This window comes from Borostomias antarcticus, assembly GCF_949987555.1.
Source record: "Borostomias antarcticus genome assembly, chromosome: 24".
Lineage (NCBI taxonomy): Eukaryota > Metazoa > Chordata > Actinopteri > Stomiiformes > Stomiidae > Borostomias > Borostomias antarcticus.
In genome coordinates, this window is record NC_140257.1 from 12,838,045 (window position 1) to 12,854,594 (window position 16,550).

General features: G+C 42.8%; 1 protein-coding gene across 1 annotated transcript; it reads right to left on the bottom strand.

The window, feature by feature from the left end:
• Nucleotides 1-9,165: 9,165 nt before the first annotated feature.
• Nucleotides 9,166-14,658, bottom strand: LOC311325677 (profilin-2-like). The gene is made up of 3 exons (XM_084458407.1): nucleotides 14,346-14,658; nucleotides 12,775-12,967; nucleotides 9,166-10,942 (listed from the first exon to the last, which is right to left on the bottom strand). The coding sequence occupies exons 1-3, from the start codon at nucleotides 14,472-14,474 to the stop codon at nucleotides 10,845-10,847; spliced, it is 420 nt and encodes a 139-aa protein (XP_084314533.1). The 5' UTR covers nucleotides 14,475-14,658; the 3' UTR covers nucleotides 9,166-10,844.
• Between the last annotated feature and the right edge of the window lie 1,892 nt (nucleotides 14,659-16,550).

Below are 16,550 nucleotides of genomic sequence, written 5' to 3' on the forward strand. Positions count from 1 at the left end.
TACTCATTGAATAAACCCATTGAACTCACTGACATGAAACTACTCAGTTACAGTATAAGCAGCTGATCAATATCCTAGTGGAACACAACTAGGAACCCTTATGACCTTGGCCAATGAGTAATGAGTAAATAGTACTATTTGGATGGAACAGGTCAAAGTTAAGCAAGTGCTTTGAGTTCATATCCCCAGTCAATGCCAAAATGTGATCTAGCACATGTCAATAGAACAAATAAAGGGGTGTAGTGGAGAGTAAATCCAAGTAAACTTGGTTTATTCACCTCGAGTTTACTCACCTGTTTTCTGATCAACTATCAATCAGTGAGGGGAAAAAATGTGGAGTGCAGAGTTTATCTCTGTATTTACCACTACACCCCTGGGATACATTCATGAGCAGCAAAAGCTACCACCATCCTCAGTCCTGTACTGTTATGTACCATAAGTTAAGAAATAACATAAGAAAGATGTTTGGTGACCCAATAGCCAAAATACTTTTAAACTTCAGGCAGGGCCCAGTTGTTCAGTAATCTGATTCGATTTCATCTATCGGATTGGATCAAATCTTGAAAATGGGTTGTTCAAAAGAAAAAAAGGATTCTGAAATCGGATTAGATCACAATCCAATCTTGGTTTTGATCTGGATCAAGCCTGCAGTATAGTTGTTCAAAACCTTTTAGTAGGATGATCCAAAGAATCAGAATTCTCATGATCCCAGCAGAAGGATTCAGGGTGGATTTCAGGAACAAAATGTAATAAAACTTAAAATCGGTCATATAATGCAACATTTGTATCATGCAGTATACACATTTATTAATATTTTGCACTTGATTTATTTAACTGTTCGAATGATAAGGTGGTAATGATAAGCTACGTATTCAGGCTTTCAGTACAGCAAAGTGAACAGATTTTGGCCCCATAAAACAATCCCCCAAACAGCTGTAAATATCGAACACAAATAATAGGCTATATTTCATTCTGTATATTAACTAGCCTACATACTTTCACACTGTATATTAATTACAATGACACAATTATCAGACATTAACCCTTCAAAAATAGTCTAAGAATTGCATCCCTTATTGCATGTCCAGTCAGTCCGTCATTCTGACAAAACGCTGGAGGTTGGTCGGGGTCTCAAACAGGCCCAGGTGCATGGGCGTCATCACAGAGAGGGACATCGCCAGTGTTGCCAGGTCATCTTATAACCCGCGACTTCGAGCTTCTTGGTGCACGGTGACACGCTCCAAAGATAGCAAATGTCCGGTTGTCACTCCCTCCTTCCTTCCCTCTTTCCCTTCGTCGTGTTGTTGACCTGCAGTTCTATGTTGCCAGCACAAGAGGCAGTAGTCCCAGAACACCAAAATGAAAACACTAGGACACTGCACATTTTCCAGATTCTCAGTGGTGTAGTGGATAAAGTGCCTGACTCCCATGCCAAAGGTCACGGGTTCAAGCCATGGTGTGAATGATTTTTTTGTCACTGGATGTTATAGAAGCTATGTACAAATGTGGTTACCTGGTGGTGCTATGTCAGTTATTGAATTTATGTGCAGTAATTGAACATTTGAAATACTCCTGTTTTGAAATTATACCTACAGTATAGGTGTCTCAGTAATTACTCATTATATAGGCTATACTTTCCATGTATTTCCCAGGTAAATGTTTAGAAATTGGGGGACTATGAAAGGAAGGGTTACCCAAAAAATGTTCAGAGTAAGTTAATTTAGCAATAGAAATCCATAAGCCTAGGGCCAATGGGCCTAGGATATAGACAATAAACTAACGGTGGAATGGTGGTGGAGCAATAGCGGGAGCATTTCAGATTACTAGCGGACCGCTGTCCCTGACGCAAATAATCCACCAGAGGTCTGCTTGCCATTCGATGTGCAAATAGACAGGAACCCACCAGCGGATTCGGCCGGAGGTCCGCCAGCTCGTCCATCGGGGACCCGCTGTAGGTCCGCTAGCCTTGTGTTATCTGGGTTTATCCCTTACCTTTGTCCAGAAACAGAAGTTGAACCAATTGCAGCAAAATAGCTAACGTTACAGGAATCATCAGTGTAACTGCTTTAGTCACTGACCGCTACCATTAATGTTATGGAAGCTGCTGCTAGTTGTGAGCTCATGAGCTAACTGGCTATCCCACTCTCATTGTGCTGGATTAGCATTGGAACTGATGTGTCCAGGTGACAAGACCTATCTTAATTTATCAGACATTATTTAATGTCATTTCAATTCACAGCTATTTCAGTGGCATGACTAGCTTCTGTCCTACCAGTCCTGAACAGAAACAAGCCAGCCACACACATAAGCCAGGCTGGACCTGGCCTGGTTTGATGATAAGGTCAGCGTCGCCCACAAGTTGGATGTTGATGCTGTGTCTCGGCTTGACAAACTTCCCAATTCTCATGAGGTGCTTGTATGAGTGCAAATATCCACAACGTATCCATGAACAATGTATGTTTTTATTTATTTGTGAGTCTGATGAGAGGGCCGACTGGACCACAACGCTATCACAAGACAGTGGAAATTGGAGACTTAAGAAATAATTTTCTCAACAAAAAAATTGGCTCAAGATATGTCCACATTACACAAACCTTTTTGGGTAGAATAGTTAGACCAGACGGATGGGTAACCAGCCCCAAATTTTGCAAGTATGGCCTATGTATTGCGTAATAATGCAGCTTTATGAATATGAACAATATGCTGATTTACACTTCCCAACATGTGTGTGCGTTCCCAACAACGTCTGTCAATGAAATGTCGTATATCTTTGGACTGCAATCCTGATCTTGTATCTGGATCAGAATGATTATATATGGAAACAAAAAAAAAGGACAAAACCCACAAGATCAATTTGATCTGGGATAGCAAAAAAATGATTACAAAATCTGGATAATTCTGACCCAGATTAAATGTTTTGAAATACTGGGCCCAGGAGTCATCAATCCGAATCTGAATAGATGTCCTCTCCACCTACACCACTAGAGGGTAGGCAACACCCACTAAACAATACTCAGCTTTACATCTGCATAGTTTAAAAATCAAGACTGAATGAATTCATAGCACAAAGGCATTCCAACATTTTGGTGTTAACCAAGACAAAAGAAAACAAGGCAATTTCCTGGTTCTGTCATTTTATTCATGACAAAAGGTCAAGATTCAAGGCTGCCTCTGGTTGCCATCATCTATTCAGATTTGACTTGCTGGGATGGTTCGTCAATCCTGCAATCAGAACAGAGTGTCAAGTCAAGAATCTTCTAGATTGAAAGTTGAGGTAAGAAAAAAAACAAAGGAACATACCACTTGTTCAGTCTTTACCTCAAGAGGGTTGAGTAAGGTGAGAGATGGGAACCTTCCGGAAAGAGCCTCGAGCCATGATGGGCTTCCAATAGTGTTGGAATGGCTGAGGGGAGTGGCGGTTGGGAGCAGGGTTATAAAGTGGGGATGCATGTGCAGGTCTTTCTTGACCTGGGGAGTTTTGTTTCTTAACGCCTGAATGTCGTTTAGAGTAAGCTCGAAGAACATCACCCAGTTGCTTGACTGGTTTATTAGGTGGTAGTTGAGGTTTTCCATGTGTTCGCGGTGGAGGAGTCTTGGGTTTTAGAGATTTAACATGAGGTTGAGCTCCAGAGACGCTAAACAGGTCAGTGGCAGGTGCCTGGTCAGAAAGATACGTCGGAGGCCGGTTGTAACCCTGTCCAATGGGTTGTCTGGGAGGTTCCAGAGGGAATTGAGCATTAGAGGGCCTGGAGTCAATAGGTGGTAGCTTGTCATACTGATTAGGTGTGTTGTATGGTACAAAATATGCATCCATGGCATGTTCTGGCGCAGGGGCCTTATTGGAGTCTCCAGTGGCAGGTGGAGTGGCAGCAGGTTCATTCGTCACCTCTGTAGCAGGTTCTGTTGGATTAGGAGTCAGGCTAGACAAAGATGAACCATCTGGAAGATATCCAAAATTTGGCATGAATGGGGCTGCAGGGTAGATGGGGACATTGGGGACCCCACCACCTCCCCAGGATCCTGCAGGAACAGTATGGTGGTAGTGTTGATGGAACGAGATTGGCGGGTGGCAGCAGTTAGAAAATCCAGGAGGACAGGTAGGTGGACAATAGCCTTGTGGAAGGCAGCAATTAGAGAATCCAGGAGGGCAGGCAGGTGGACAATACCCAGGAGGATATGGAATACGTTGGGTCTCTAGTTGCACAGTTGGTATTGGTTTAACTGGTTTGGGAGATTCTGTTGGCATAGGCTCGAAGGGTGGAGGAGGTTGGTTATCGGTTGAGGGGATTGTAACTGGTTTAGGATTCTGAGGCTGTTGAGGGTAAGAGGGATATGGGTAGAAATATGGATACAACTGATCATTAGGAGGTCCAGTGACAGGAGTGGGCTTTTGGCTAGCAGTTACAGGTATCTCTGGCATGGGGAGTGAAGGCTTTGGAGTGGGAAGAGGTTGTGGCTTGGGTGGTTGAGGATACAATGGATAGTGGTACCAAGGTTGGTTCACTTGACCCTTGGGGGCATCATCATAGGGTGAAGGCTTTTGGGTAGGAGAGGTTTCTGGCTTTTCTGGCAGAGGATAAAATGGGTAGAAAGGTGGTTGCACTTCACGTTTGGGAGCCTCTGCAGGAGGAGTAGGCATTTGGATAGTAGTATCAGTGGGAGTTTGTGGCTCAGCTGGTTGAGGGTAAAAGGGATAAGGGTACCAAGGTTGGTTCACTTGACCCTTGGGGGCATCTGTAGGAGGTGCAGGCTTTTGGGTAGGAGAGGTTTCTGGCTTTTCTGGCAGAGGATAAAATGGGTAGAAAGGTGGTTGCACTACACGTTTGGGAGCCTCTGCAGGAGGAGTAGGCATTTGGATAGTAGTATCAGTGGGAGTTTGTGGCTCAGCTGGTTGAGGGTAAAAGGGATAAGGGTACCAAGGTTGGTTCACTTGACCCTTGGGGGCATCTGTAGGAGGTGCAGGCTTTTGGGTAGGAGAGGTTTCTGGCTTTTCTGGCAGAGGATAAAATGGGTAGAAAGGTGGTTGCACTACACGTTTGGGAGCCTCTGCAGGAGCCTCTGCAGGAGGAGTAGGCATTTGGATAGTAGTATCAGTGGGAGTTTGTGGCTCAGCTGGTTGAGGGTAAAAGGGATAAGGGTACCAAGGTTGGTTCACTTGACCCTTGGGGACATCTGTAGGAGGTGCAGGCTTTTGGGTAGGAGAGGTTTCTGGCTTTTCTGGCAGAGGATAAAATGGGTAGAAAGGTGGTTGCACTTCACGTTTGGGAGCCTCTGCAGGAGGAGTAGGCATTTGGATAGTAGTATCAGTGGGAGTTTGTGGCTCAGCTGGTTGAGGGTAAAAGGGATAAGGGTACCAAGGTTGGTTCACTTGACCCTTGGGGGCATCTGTAGGAGGTGCAGGCTTTTGGGTAGGAGAGGTTTCTGGCTTTTCTGGCAGAGGATAAAATGGATAAGGGTACCAAGGTTGGTTCACTTGACCCTTGGGGGCATCATCATAGGGTGAAGGCTTTTGGGTAGGAGAGGTTTCTGGCTTTTCTGGCAGAGGATAAAATGGATAAGGGTACCAAGGTTGGTTCACTTGACCCTTGGGGGCATCTGTAGGAGGTGCAGGCTTTTGGGTAGGAGACATTTCTGGCTTTTCTGGCAGAGGATAAAATGGATAAGGGTAGAAAGGCGGTTGCACTTCACCCTTGGGGGCATCTGTAGAGGGTGAAGGCTTTTGGGTAGGAGAGGTTTCTGGCTTTTCTGGCAGCGGATAAAATGGGTAAGGGTAGAAAGGTGGTTGCACTTCACCTTTGGGAGCCTCTGCAGGAGGAGTAGGCTTTTGGATAGCATCAGTGGGAGTTTGTGGCTCAGCTGGTTGAGGGTAAAAGGGATAAGGGTACCAAGGTTGGTTCACTTGACCCTTGGGGGTATCTGCACCAGGATAAGGCTTTTGGATGGGATAGGTTTCTGGCTCTTGTGGCTGAAAATTAAAAAAATGATCATCGAAAAGCTCGTTCACTTGACCCTTGGGAGCTTCCGCAGCAGCAGTAGGCTTTTGGAGAGATGGGGTAGGAGCAGGCTTGGGTGGCTTTGGGGTAGGAGCAGGCTTGGGTGGCTTTCGGGTAGGAGCAGGCTTGGGTGGCTTTGGGTAGGGTTGGGTGCCTGGGTCAATGGATCCACTTGTAGAGGGCTCGGGATACATGGTGTCTGGAGTCTGCGGAGGCACTTGATGGGGCACAGGTTTGGGAAAAGGAGGATACAACCCCCATGGATTTGGGTAATTGGGATCAGGGACAGGCTGAGCAGGTTCAGGGTTAACAGGACCTTGATTGCTGGGAATGGGCTTGCTGAGCGTTTCAGGATCCACAGGACGTGATGGCGTTGGAATCTCGGTAGAGGGGTTAATGTCGGGAAGACCTGGACAGGACAGTTTCATCTCACCTCCAAAAGCCATTTCTAGAGAGAACATTCCATCCTAAAAATAAATAAATAAAAAAACATACATAAAAATGATTAAACAGTGTAGATTGGCTGATAAAACCCACAAACGGTTAACAATAACAGAAATCAATATTCACATTAGCCCGAGATACAGATCCTTATACCTTGGTTTCCACACAGGGTTCATAATGGGCAGATATGACCACACCCTCTGGATGAGCTACCACGCTGAAGCCACACCGGGGTGATACCGTCATCAGTGGGTGCCACTGGCCATTGACTGCAAGAAGGGAAATATCTATTAAGATTGCGATGGTCCATAAAATGTCCAAGTGAAAAGACAAAACAACTTCAAAGTATTGCTTTCCCAAGTGCAGATTACTTCCTAGTTTCACAGAACTGCATGGTCTCAATCTCAAATCAATATATGGGCTGAGCATACAGACATATTTCACCTACATCTTAAAAATGTGTTCAATTCACTAGAAAGCAGTTCAAGCTTGTATTCATTTCCCTGCATGCAAAAATGAGATGCAAATGAGTGCATGCAACAATGAGATCTGCTGCGGTCTCAATATATTGACAGCCAGTTCATGTTCAGGTGATCTAGGTAGGCTACTTACACTTCACACTGATCTCCTCTGAAGTGGCAGATTTTATTTTCACCACCATGCCACCAGGATAGCAGGAGACTGTAGGAGGTTTGGGTGGAGATGGCTTTGTGGCAGGACAGCACATTCTCATTTGCAACCCCAACCAGCACAACGGGAGAACATGGTTACCCTCCTGAGAAAGTATAAAAATCATGAAGACAGTTTGTAACAATTAACCCTGGTTGGTTTACTATACAGGGCTATACCCCGGAACACTGCCCTGCCAGGGACCATTCATTGTGCCAGACTTTTTTTCCCTCAAGTCTACATCACATTTACAGAGAATATTATTTTGTTACTCACCAAGTGAAGACATTTTTCTAAAGATGAAATCCATTTCTCCGAGGTGGCTACAGTTGTAGCCCACCCAACTTTTATGGATGTAGTAACATTTTGCACTTAAAAGTGCATATCAGTCATTATGGTATCCACTAGCCTGGCTTCACTGCCCTAATCACGTGATCTCACAGGCTGTCTATCATGGAAAGAGACCACATGATCAGGGTTGAGGCCAGGCTAGAGGTTATTGGTGGATATGTACTATTTATATGCAAAAAGTGCTGTTTCTATAAAAAGGTGGAGGGCTACAACTGTTGCCACCTCAGAGAAAAGGCTTTCGTCTTTCGAAAAATATCTTCACTTCGGTGAGTAACAAAATAATATTGTCCATTTAAGTCTATGGTGTAATGAATGGTCCCTGGCAGGGCGGACCAGAGCTATAAAACAAGTTAGTCAATACTGTACCCACCTCCAGAGTGACGTGACAGCCATCATATGGTGCAACAAAAGTCATATCCCGCCGTGTTGACCTCACAGTATAGCCACAGCTTGCGGGCAACAGAGACAGGGGCATTGGCGACTGTAGATTTTCTTTTAAGAAAATGTAGGGAATAAGCACACATCAATGCTACAATTCAAGAATACACATCTCTAAAATGTTGGGCGGTAACACTATAGTCTAATGTGTAGCCTACATCTCTACTTGCCTCCGTCCACACACAAGAGAGGTCCTAGTGTAGAGGCCATGCCGCGGACGCTGAATTTCATGGAGTCTTCGTCACATTCCACCGTGGGTTCCATCTGCATAAGGCGTTCTACCGCTGCCTTATCAGGCCTGGCTGTTCCATACACCTTCCCCTCCAGCTGCTCAGGCTCGTCCCAAACTAAATCGACCAAGCAATTAAAGCCCTAATTAAATTCAAACAAGCTAATAAACCCTCTTTCCACCAATTACACCTGATATCGGTACATCATACAAAAGCATACCCATATCCGATTGGTAATCTGCATCAATTTCCAGAGCTCCGTTTGAGGATTTGAGGGCCCCATCCACAGAGGAAAAAGTTTCAATAGGCCGAAAATTTCGTCCTCCAAGTATAAGCCATCCACGTCGCACATCATCGGTTGTCTGCATTTCTACGACACCTTGTGTTAATGTTGTATTTTCCATGGGTTTCACACCGATATATGACTTTGAGACTGTTACCGTGAATCCGGTGCAGTGACTTAATAACGAGGTCAATGCGATTACCAGGCCGCACACCAGAATTCTAGGTCTCCACATCTCTATCCACGCCATTAGTTGCACACGTGTACCCGGCCACTACTTGAAGAGTGTAGTAAAAGTCGGCCTATATTCACCGACCAATCAAACACCCTTTCCGCAGGTGTATATCAGGAACAATTACAGGGTGGCCATAATTGGTGACATTATATTGAGTCGCTCAGCTCAGCTCAGCCTGTCCATTTTCCCCTTGGCTGCTTTGGCGAACCCCAGTGTATAAACCAATCTACCCAATCCTCGAATATATGAATAATTACCTTTGAGTACCTTAAATCATTTTCCTTACTCCTTACACCTCGTGTGTCGTTAGCCACACACGTCACAACGAAATTGGTTTCTTAGTTTCAAAGTAAAAACACACAGGGATGTACTTCTGGTTGGAATAATTTTTATTTGATCTGTCTGTAAACAAGAGTTCATTTTATTAATTCATGGCATTTCCCCCCCACTTTTATTTTCAAATGAGTATTTCTTAATTCTGACTGAATCCACATGCAAAATAAAGGAGAGGACAAATCGGCGAGAAGTTTACTTTTTAATTCTGTACATAATCCACAAAGCCTGGAGCGTACTGATGCCAAAATATTCCTTGGGAAAAGTGCCATTAGGAGCTCCTCGCTGGAGCAGCAGTTAAAAATCCAACTCAAAATAGCAACAGATCAGATCTTTGTTATGGCACAGGATACACAGTTTTTCTCATAAAGTTTATACAAGACCACTTAGAAATGTTCTTATTCCAACCAACACCATTTCCCATAACACCATTCCCATATTAGTGTTGTTTCACTTTTTCTTTTTAATATACTGTAAAGTACCTTGCTATGAGTTTCTGATACATCTTTGATGAGTAGAGCACAAGGCAAGTAATTCCAAGAGGTGGTAGCCCAGCATTGCTTGGTATACAGTCAAATGCATTCATTTAGAGAATACAGTTGTCAATTGAGGCTGCCATTTCATGTTAATGGCAAGTTAGCAGTGAACCAATTAGTGTTATTTAGTCATCTAAAGAAGCAGTGTTTTACAGTCATCTGAATTAGTCTAATAATTTACAGTCAACAAACAAATGAGGTCAACAATCATCCATCACAATGTTTTGAAGCATTTCTGAGAATCTCCATAACTGACATTAACACTTGGTCCAATAAAAAAAAAAAAACTTCCAACTTGACAAAATATGGTTATGTAGGTAGGCTATACTGCCTTACTGCCAAACGAACTCAGCAGCAAAAGTAAAACAGCAGGAGCTGGCAATTATAGATAAATGCCTGAGCTGTCAAGAGATGGAATGTCCATGTAAAAATTCAGGATGAAGTGAAGGATCATGGGAGAAATATCTATCAGAAAACCTCAGTAATGCTGATCAGCCATTATACTCAAAACAATGTCCCAACACTACACCAATGACTTGTAAGACCACATTCAAGTACAACAGCAAAAGCATGTGAACTTTTTTTTCCTTTTCTTTTTAGGTGGTGAGCATGAGAGGTTGCACAATGTCTGTGGAGCAAAGGACTTATCCAGAGGGAAAGCTCGACTTAATAATGACTATTTAGCATGGGAAATGGGAACAGTAACTTGATGGCAGAATGAAAATACTTTGGCTGGAACATCCCAGTATGAGAAGGGTACAGAAACAGTTAATTTCTGTTGGGCTAAAAATATATGCATGCAACTTTCAAACCCTGACATGCTGAAGTTAAGGAAGACAGTGTGAGCCTGTTATCTCCTTGTAATGCACAGAAGGAATTGTCCTAACCAAGACATATCTCCACAATTGAATGATAGCCATGGTGTGCTTCCCCTTTCTATCATCTGCCAGTAGCTAGATATTTGTTTATACAAGGCGAGTCCAAATTTGTTATACACTTTTTTATTATTACATTTTAATTCTTTCTTCTTTTTGCACATTTTTTGGTAATTATACATTTCAAGCATTTCAAGTGAACATGCTCTTATTGTAGTGTCAGAAATAGGTTTGGGTACAATGTTAATAATACTCTAGCAATAGAGGAGTGGAGACAAGGGAACGAAACAACATGGTATAACATAAAATACAACAAAAAAATAGGGTGTACATAAAAATTGGACTGGGGGTTTAGAAACAATGTATACTTGAATTCTAACTAATCCCGGACATACAGCCAATACAATGGGGGTGATTGAGAGTGAACTGCTAAGTGGATGGATGGGTAGAGACTGCTTTAATTCCCGGTCTTCCTCAGGTAATCAGCCATGTTAAATGCTTGCTTGTTGAGCTGTCCGCCATGGACCCCCTCCTTTCCCATGACTAAAACCAATGCTGGAGCACACAAGGGGGGGGGGGGGGGGGGGGGAAGAGAAATGAATAAAATTGAAAAGAGTCCCTCCCCTCCCACCCCACACCGATAAGAGAGGGGGACAACAGTTGACATAGGATCTTACCAACACTACCACCATCATCATCATCATTACTCTTCATTGCTATCAAAGTTTCCAAGACATTTTTACTGCTTGCAGGAGAAATCTTAACAGCAATATTTTTTTCTCTTCTTTTTGTCCCTCAATCTTAACTAAGCAAGCTTGATGACACTAGAACCCTGAATCCCTCAAGTATTTTGCCATTGCGTATGCCTTCTTATTCAATCCGCCTCCATGGACCCCTTCTTTGCCCATTACAAGAACCAAGACTGAAAGAGAAGAAATAGAAAAGGGAAAGTTTAGAGAAGAAAATGTTAAGAGGAAAGGTATTAAAGTGAGGAAATAATGTTAGTGATCAGTTAGATGTGTGCAGTTGGTATAACGGATAACTTGAATTAATTATCTTCAGAGGTGGTGAACACGCTTGACGAGGAATAAAACGGAAACGTAGGTTTGCTTAACATACTGCAGAGCACATAGGCCAACAACAGTTAAATTGTGAAAGATTGTACGCTATATACTCTTCTTATTCTCTTAAAAGGGGCAGTCACGCTCGTTTCAGATGGTATTACTTGGATTAAATGCTTAAATTATGCGTAGGACGTTTTAAAATCACTGTCAGTGTAGCCATTTCCCTACACGGAAGACGGAATCGTTGAAAAACTTCAATGGGCAAACACGTCCAGTGGCGTTATCTGTGATTTCATCTTCCGTGTAGGGAAACAGCTACACTGACTGTTTTTAAAAAGGCCAACACACAATTGAATCCAAATAATATCAACTGAAACAAGTGTGGCTGTGCCCCTTTAAAGATCAAATCAGTAGGCCTACAAAAAAGATGAGTAATTTATTCTAACCTAAAAAGAAAGAATCTGTCCCTTCCTTGAATACATTCAAATAGTCAATCAGCAAAGAAATCTTTCAAACTGAATAACTACTAGCCCACTTAAGTCTCATATCACAGCACAACTCCATATTGCTCATTAGAATCTAGCCTAGTGAATACACACAGATGCAAGGTAACCGTCAAGACTGTCAATTTTCATGCGACAAGGGTCTGAAGGACTACTCTATACATCTCAAGAAAGTAACTGTGTATCATTGACCACCACTAAATCCCAAAAGGAGCAGAATAGCAGAGGGTGAGAACCATTATTTGGCTAGAGGAATATCAGAGGAGAACAGGGTACAGGAACTTCCTAAATTCCAAAGCATCCTCGGGTCTTTACATTTACCTTCGTCATGCACAAGTCATTCAAATAAAGGCATTTTAAATATCAATAAGTGTGTGCTTTGGAAGAAGCTTTGTTTTAGTTTTGTTTTTACAAGCTATACTTCCCTCGAGTTCCAATATTTGCAAAGGGAGCAGTTTAGGTAAAGCAGAATGAAAGGTAAAGAAGGTTAAGATCTGGGGTGATCACCATGAGTATGAATGAGGACCACAATGGCAGATATACTTGAGACTTGGCAAACCTTGGTGTCTTGTCTGACAGTTGTCTGCTGATGTTTTGTGTGTGTCTTACAAAATACAGATTTCAAGACACACCAATCACAAGTACTGCCTCAAAGTATCACAATGCGATGCAAATGCATCAGGCCACTTTACTTTGAGCTACTTAAAGCAATATGAGGGAGAACAAATCACCTGCTTCTTTGGAGAATTGCAATAATTAGGCTGCTTATGAGAATGTATTGACCTTTCATTCCCAATCTAAAATCTGGCCACCCCCTTACCTTTTCCAGCCTTTCCTAGAGAAACGTTGTATGTTGGCCCCCCCCCACTGCTCTTTGTCCTGATGTCCATTGTCCAGTCGCCGTCAATCTGGAGGCTGTCTCTGATGACTGAGCACTTTTGCTGGCCCAAGGTGAGCCCGTTGGTGAAGAAGTTCTGTCTGTCCTTCCCAATAATTACATCAATTTCTTGAGACTGGAAAAACAAAATATGTGAGATGAAACATGGTTAATGCAGACACAAAAGCAAGCTCGTTTTTTGTATCGAGCTACTAACTTAAAACGCCTAAACCCACCCAGCGTAGCTGTTTGTATTTAAAATTCTTTAGAACCAACGCTGATTGGCAAGATCGTTTTCTGATCTGACACAAACTAATCTCTATGGAGAGTTTCCAGACTGATAATGTGAACTGGCAAAATCAGGATGGTCTCACGAGGCTATCAAGCTACACGGCTTCAAATCTGAAAATATATTTATTCCACAACTTGTAATGGATAGCTGAGACATGCATAAACCCAGGGCAAAGTTCCATCCACTAAGTTACACCCTATAATATACTCATGTATAGCTTCCAGTCAGAGACATTGAAGAACCAAGTACGTATGTTCCTAACATTAGATAACTTAGGTTGTAGATTATGGGCGTTAGGGTTATTTGGGGTATTTTGATAAGTATACCTGATGATAAGATTAACACAAAATTAAGACAGGCACCGCAATCTTCAGAAGCAACAAGTCAACCTTTACTTTCTATAGACGCAGCTAGTTACCTGGCGATAGTCTAGACACGTTATCTGTGTCTGCTTCTTCAGTCGTGCCTAGCTAACGTTACTCCCTTGCTCACACTAACCAGCTCGCTATCATCCAAGTTTTCTGGGGACGATTTAGATGGATCACCATTAGCTAGTTCCTACTAAAAGACTTAAGCCAATAGAACCTTTAGTTAGATTAATACTTAGTTAACACTAGTGAGGTTACAAGCTGGCAGCTAGCCTAACAAGTAACTTTTAGCTAGTTAGCTTAGACAAGCTAACCTACATTAGCTAGCGAGCACAACGGAAGACAGGGCCGTGGTAGAGTATTAGCTAGCAAACGTTATGTGGATAACGTAAAGCACAATGACTTCTATTCAGTGACACCGCCAAGTTAGCTGGCTATATAAGCTGACTCCGCTAACTGGTCACGGCTCATTAGCTAGCTGCTATTAATGACAAGACGGAGACAGCACATGCGATAACGTGCTGACAAGCCGATCTTTGCACCCTTAACGGCACCTAGGAAAATTGTCGTGCACAAAGCGTGGGGTGGGTGGATGGGGCAACACGTTAGCTAGCTAGCTTGTAGCGGGCACACTGGTAAGTTGGCGAGCTAGTGCCGCTAGCTAGCAAGCTAAGCTAACGTTATGTCTTGGTCCCAAGTAAGGGGTACGCTAGCTAGCGGTAGCACGCTAATGGATTTAGCACGTTAGCTGCCCCGTTCAGCCCAACTCGTGTTCCAAATAATAGTTGCACTAGAGTGAAATTGTTTCAGTATCTTACAAAACTGAGTTTCTCAAATTCTTTATGATTTCTTACCGTTATATTGTGAAAAGTACCACCGGCATGTGCTGCCCAAACGTATTTGGCGTCCGTATACCCAACAATGGCGGAATCTTGACAGCTGCCATCGGCCATCAGGTTATCCACGTAGCTTTGCCAAGACATATTAGAGTATTTGATGGACAATAAAGCTCCCTATGAACTGAGAAATGTAGGTTCAGTGATTAGCCAGGAACAGCCAATGTTAAATTGCTGACAGGTCAATTTAGTGTCTCCAATTTTACCCACACTTCGACGTTCGCTAACGTCTAGTCTCGGGCAGTAAAGAAAGCCAATGCAAGGCAAGCAGGCAGAGCCTGGGTGTAGTCCGTATCAGATCACTCCGCACAATGGGCTCTCTGGCGCCTTATGGAAGGAGAGGGCGGAGGAATAAAAGAAGGGACTTTTCGCGCACTGTAGTTGTGTCTGTCTAGTTATGGTTTATCTGACATAAATCGGTGCCCACGAAAGACATCTTTGTTGAATGGATTTGTTATTATCAGTTATTTGCGAGTAGGCCTTTCAGTCAGACAATTATCAGACACACCACACAATTATTTTAGTCTACGCAGACTTCTACAGCATGAGGGATTTAGCATAATGACAATGACAAATGTTATTGGGGAACGCAAACCATAAAGTCACCTATAGGCAGCTACTATCCTACTTCAAATAATCTATTTGTATGCGCCAGCACTCACCCCCTTACCGTATGGAGAAATGAACCTGAGGTTTGGTGGGTGGTGTTGGGACACTACCTACCAACTGACCGAAACACTTGTTTGATACTGGAAACTTGAATTTTGTATCTAGAATCTTGCACACCTTTGTTTGCACAAACTAGGAATCCCAAAGATCCACACCTCGACCGACCTCTCATCGGGATATTAGACCTAGTAATACTATAGATAGCCTACATTTTCATGTGATTTAATTTCAACCTCAAGAAATTCCCTTTCGTATACCTTGCACACTGGCTTCTTGTTTCTATCAGAGCAAAAATATCTGTTAATACCGGCTTAATTTTTCTGTTCACTCACGGAGTCGCATCCTAGACTCAATTGAACTGTCTGATTTGCATACGTCGGGTGCAAATTTGACATTGGTATAAAGACGGTTAGGGGTTCAGGGAGTGGATCCACTTGTTGCATGCAGAACTGGACTCACCAATACTATCGGTCACCCATCCCTTGACAGAATAGAGGTGAGTACAGAGGGGTGCAGACAAAAAGTTTCATTGGAAATACGATTTACTGAATAATATTATTTAATACTATGCAGAGAAATTTGCTGTATTCATAACAGTTTAAGCATTTGAAACAAAATGCACAAAGCACTACTCATTTGTTCAATAAGTACAACATAATATATATATTATATATATAATATATATATTGATAAATGTATAGGCTATAATATGCTATAATATATATATATATATTATACTTATATACTTATTGAACAATTTATAGGCTATAATAGGCTATAATGTGTGTGTGTGAGAGAGAAAGAGAGAGAGTGAGAGAGAAAGAGAGAGAGCGAAAGAGAGAGAGAAAGAGAGAGAGAGAGAGAGCGAAACAGAGTGGGCGGTATTCTCAATCATCTTTACGTAATTATTGTTGCGCACCATACCCACGATGCAGCGCGGTTACATTATAGCTAGCCATCTTGTCAAGAATGAGGGCGGTAGGAGCTGTTTAGAATTTCTGTTCCATGTAGTGAATAATTGAGACTATTTGCATCTGAAATTAGATCACATTTGTCTTTAAACCATATTCTGGAATTGAATAATTGCTAGCACGAGTAGAGTGGAAAGAGAAGACTTGTTTCGCAGGATGTCTAGCAGACTTGTCCCAACGTACGGGGAGTGTGGAAGCTAGAGCTAGTCGGCTTGGCTAGGTAAGCTATAGTGGAGGGGTACGGGCCCGCCTCAGCCTAAAGTAGCTACTGCTGCTGGGGAGCAGTGTCTTCCACAGCGGACGTTTGATAACTACGGAGCAGGGACATACTTTTGATGGACAGGCCAGTCCGGATTAATTATAACTTTGGAACTATTACCAAAAAGGTATGTAAACTGGCACAAGCCGCATTGCTGGGCATCAGAGGAGCGATCTTCGTCGTGGTCTCGTAAAATGCAACAGGAGACAAGAGGAAGAGGGATGACGCAAATTCATCTCGAGAATAGTTAGAAAAACTGAAATG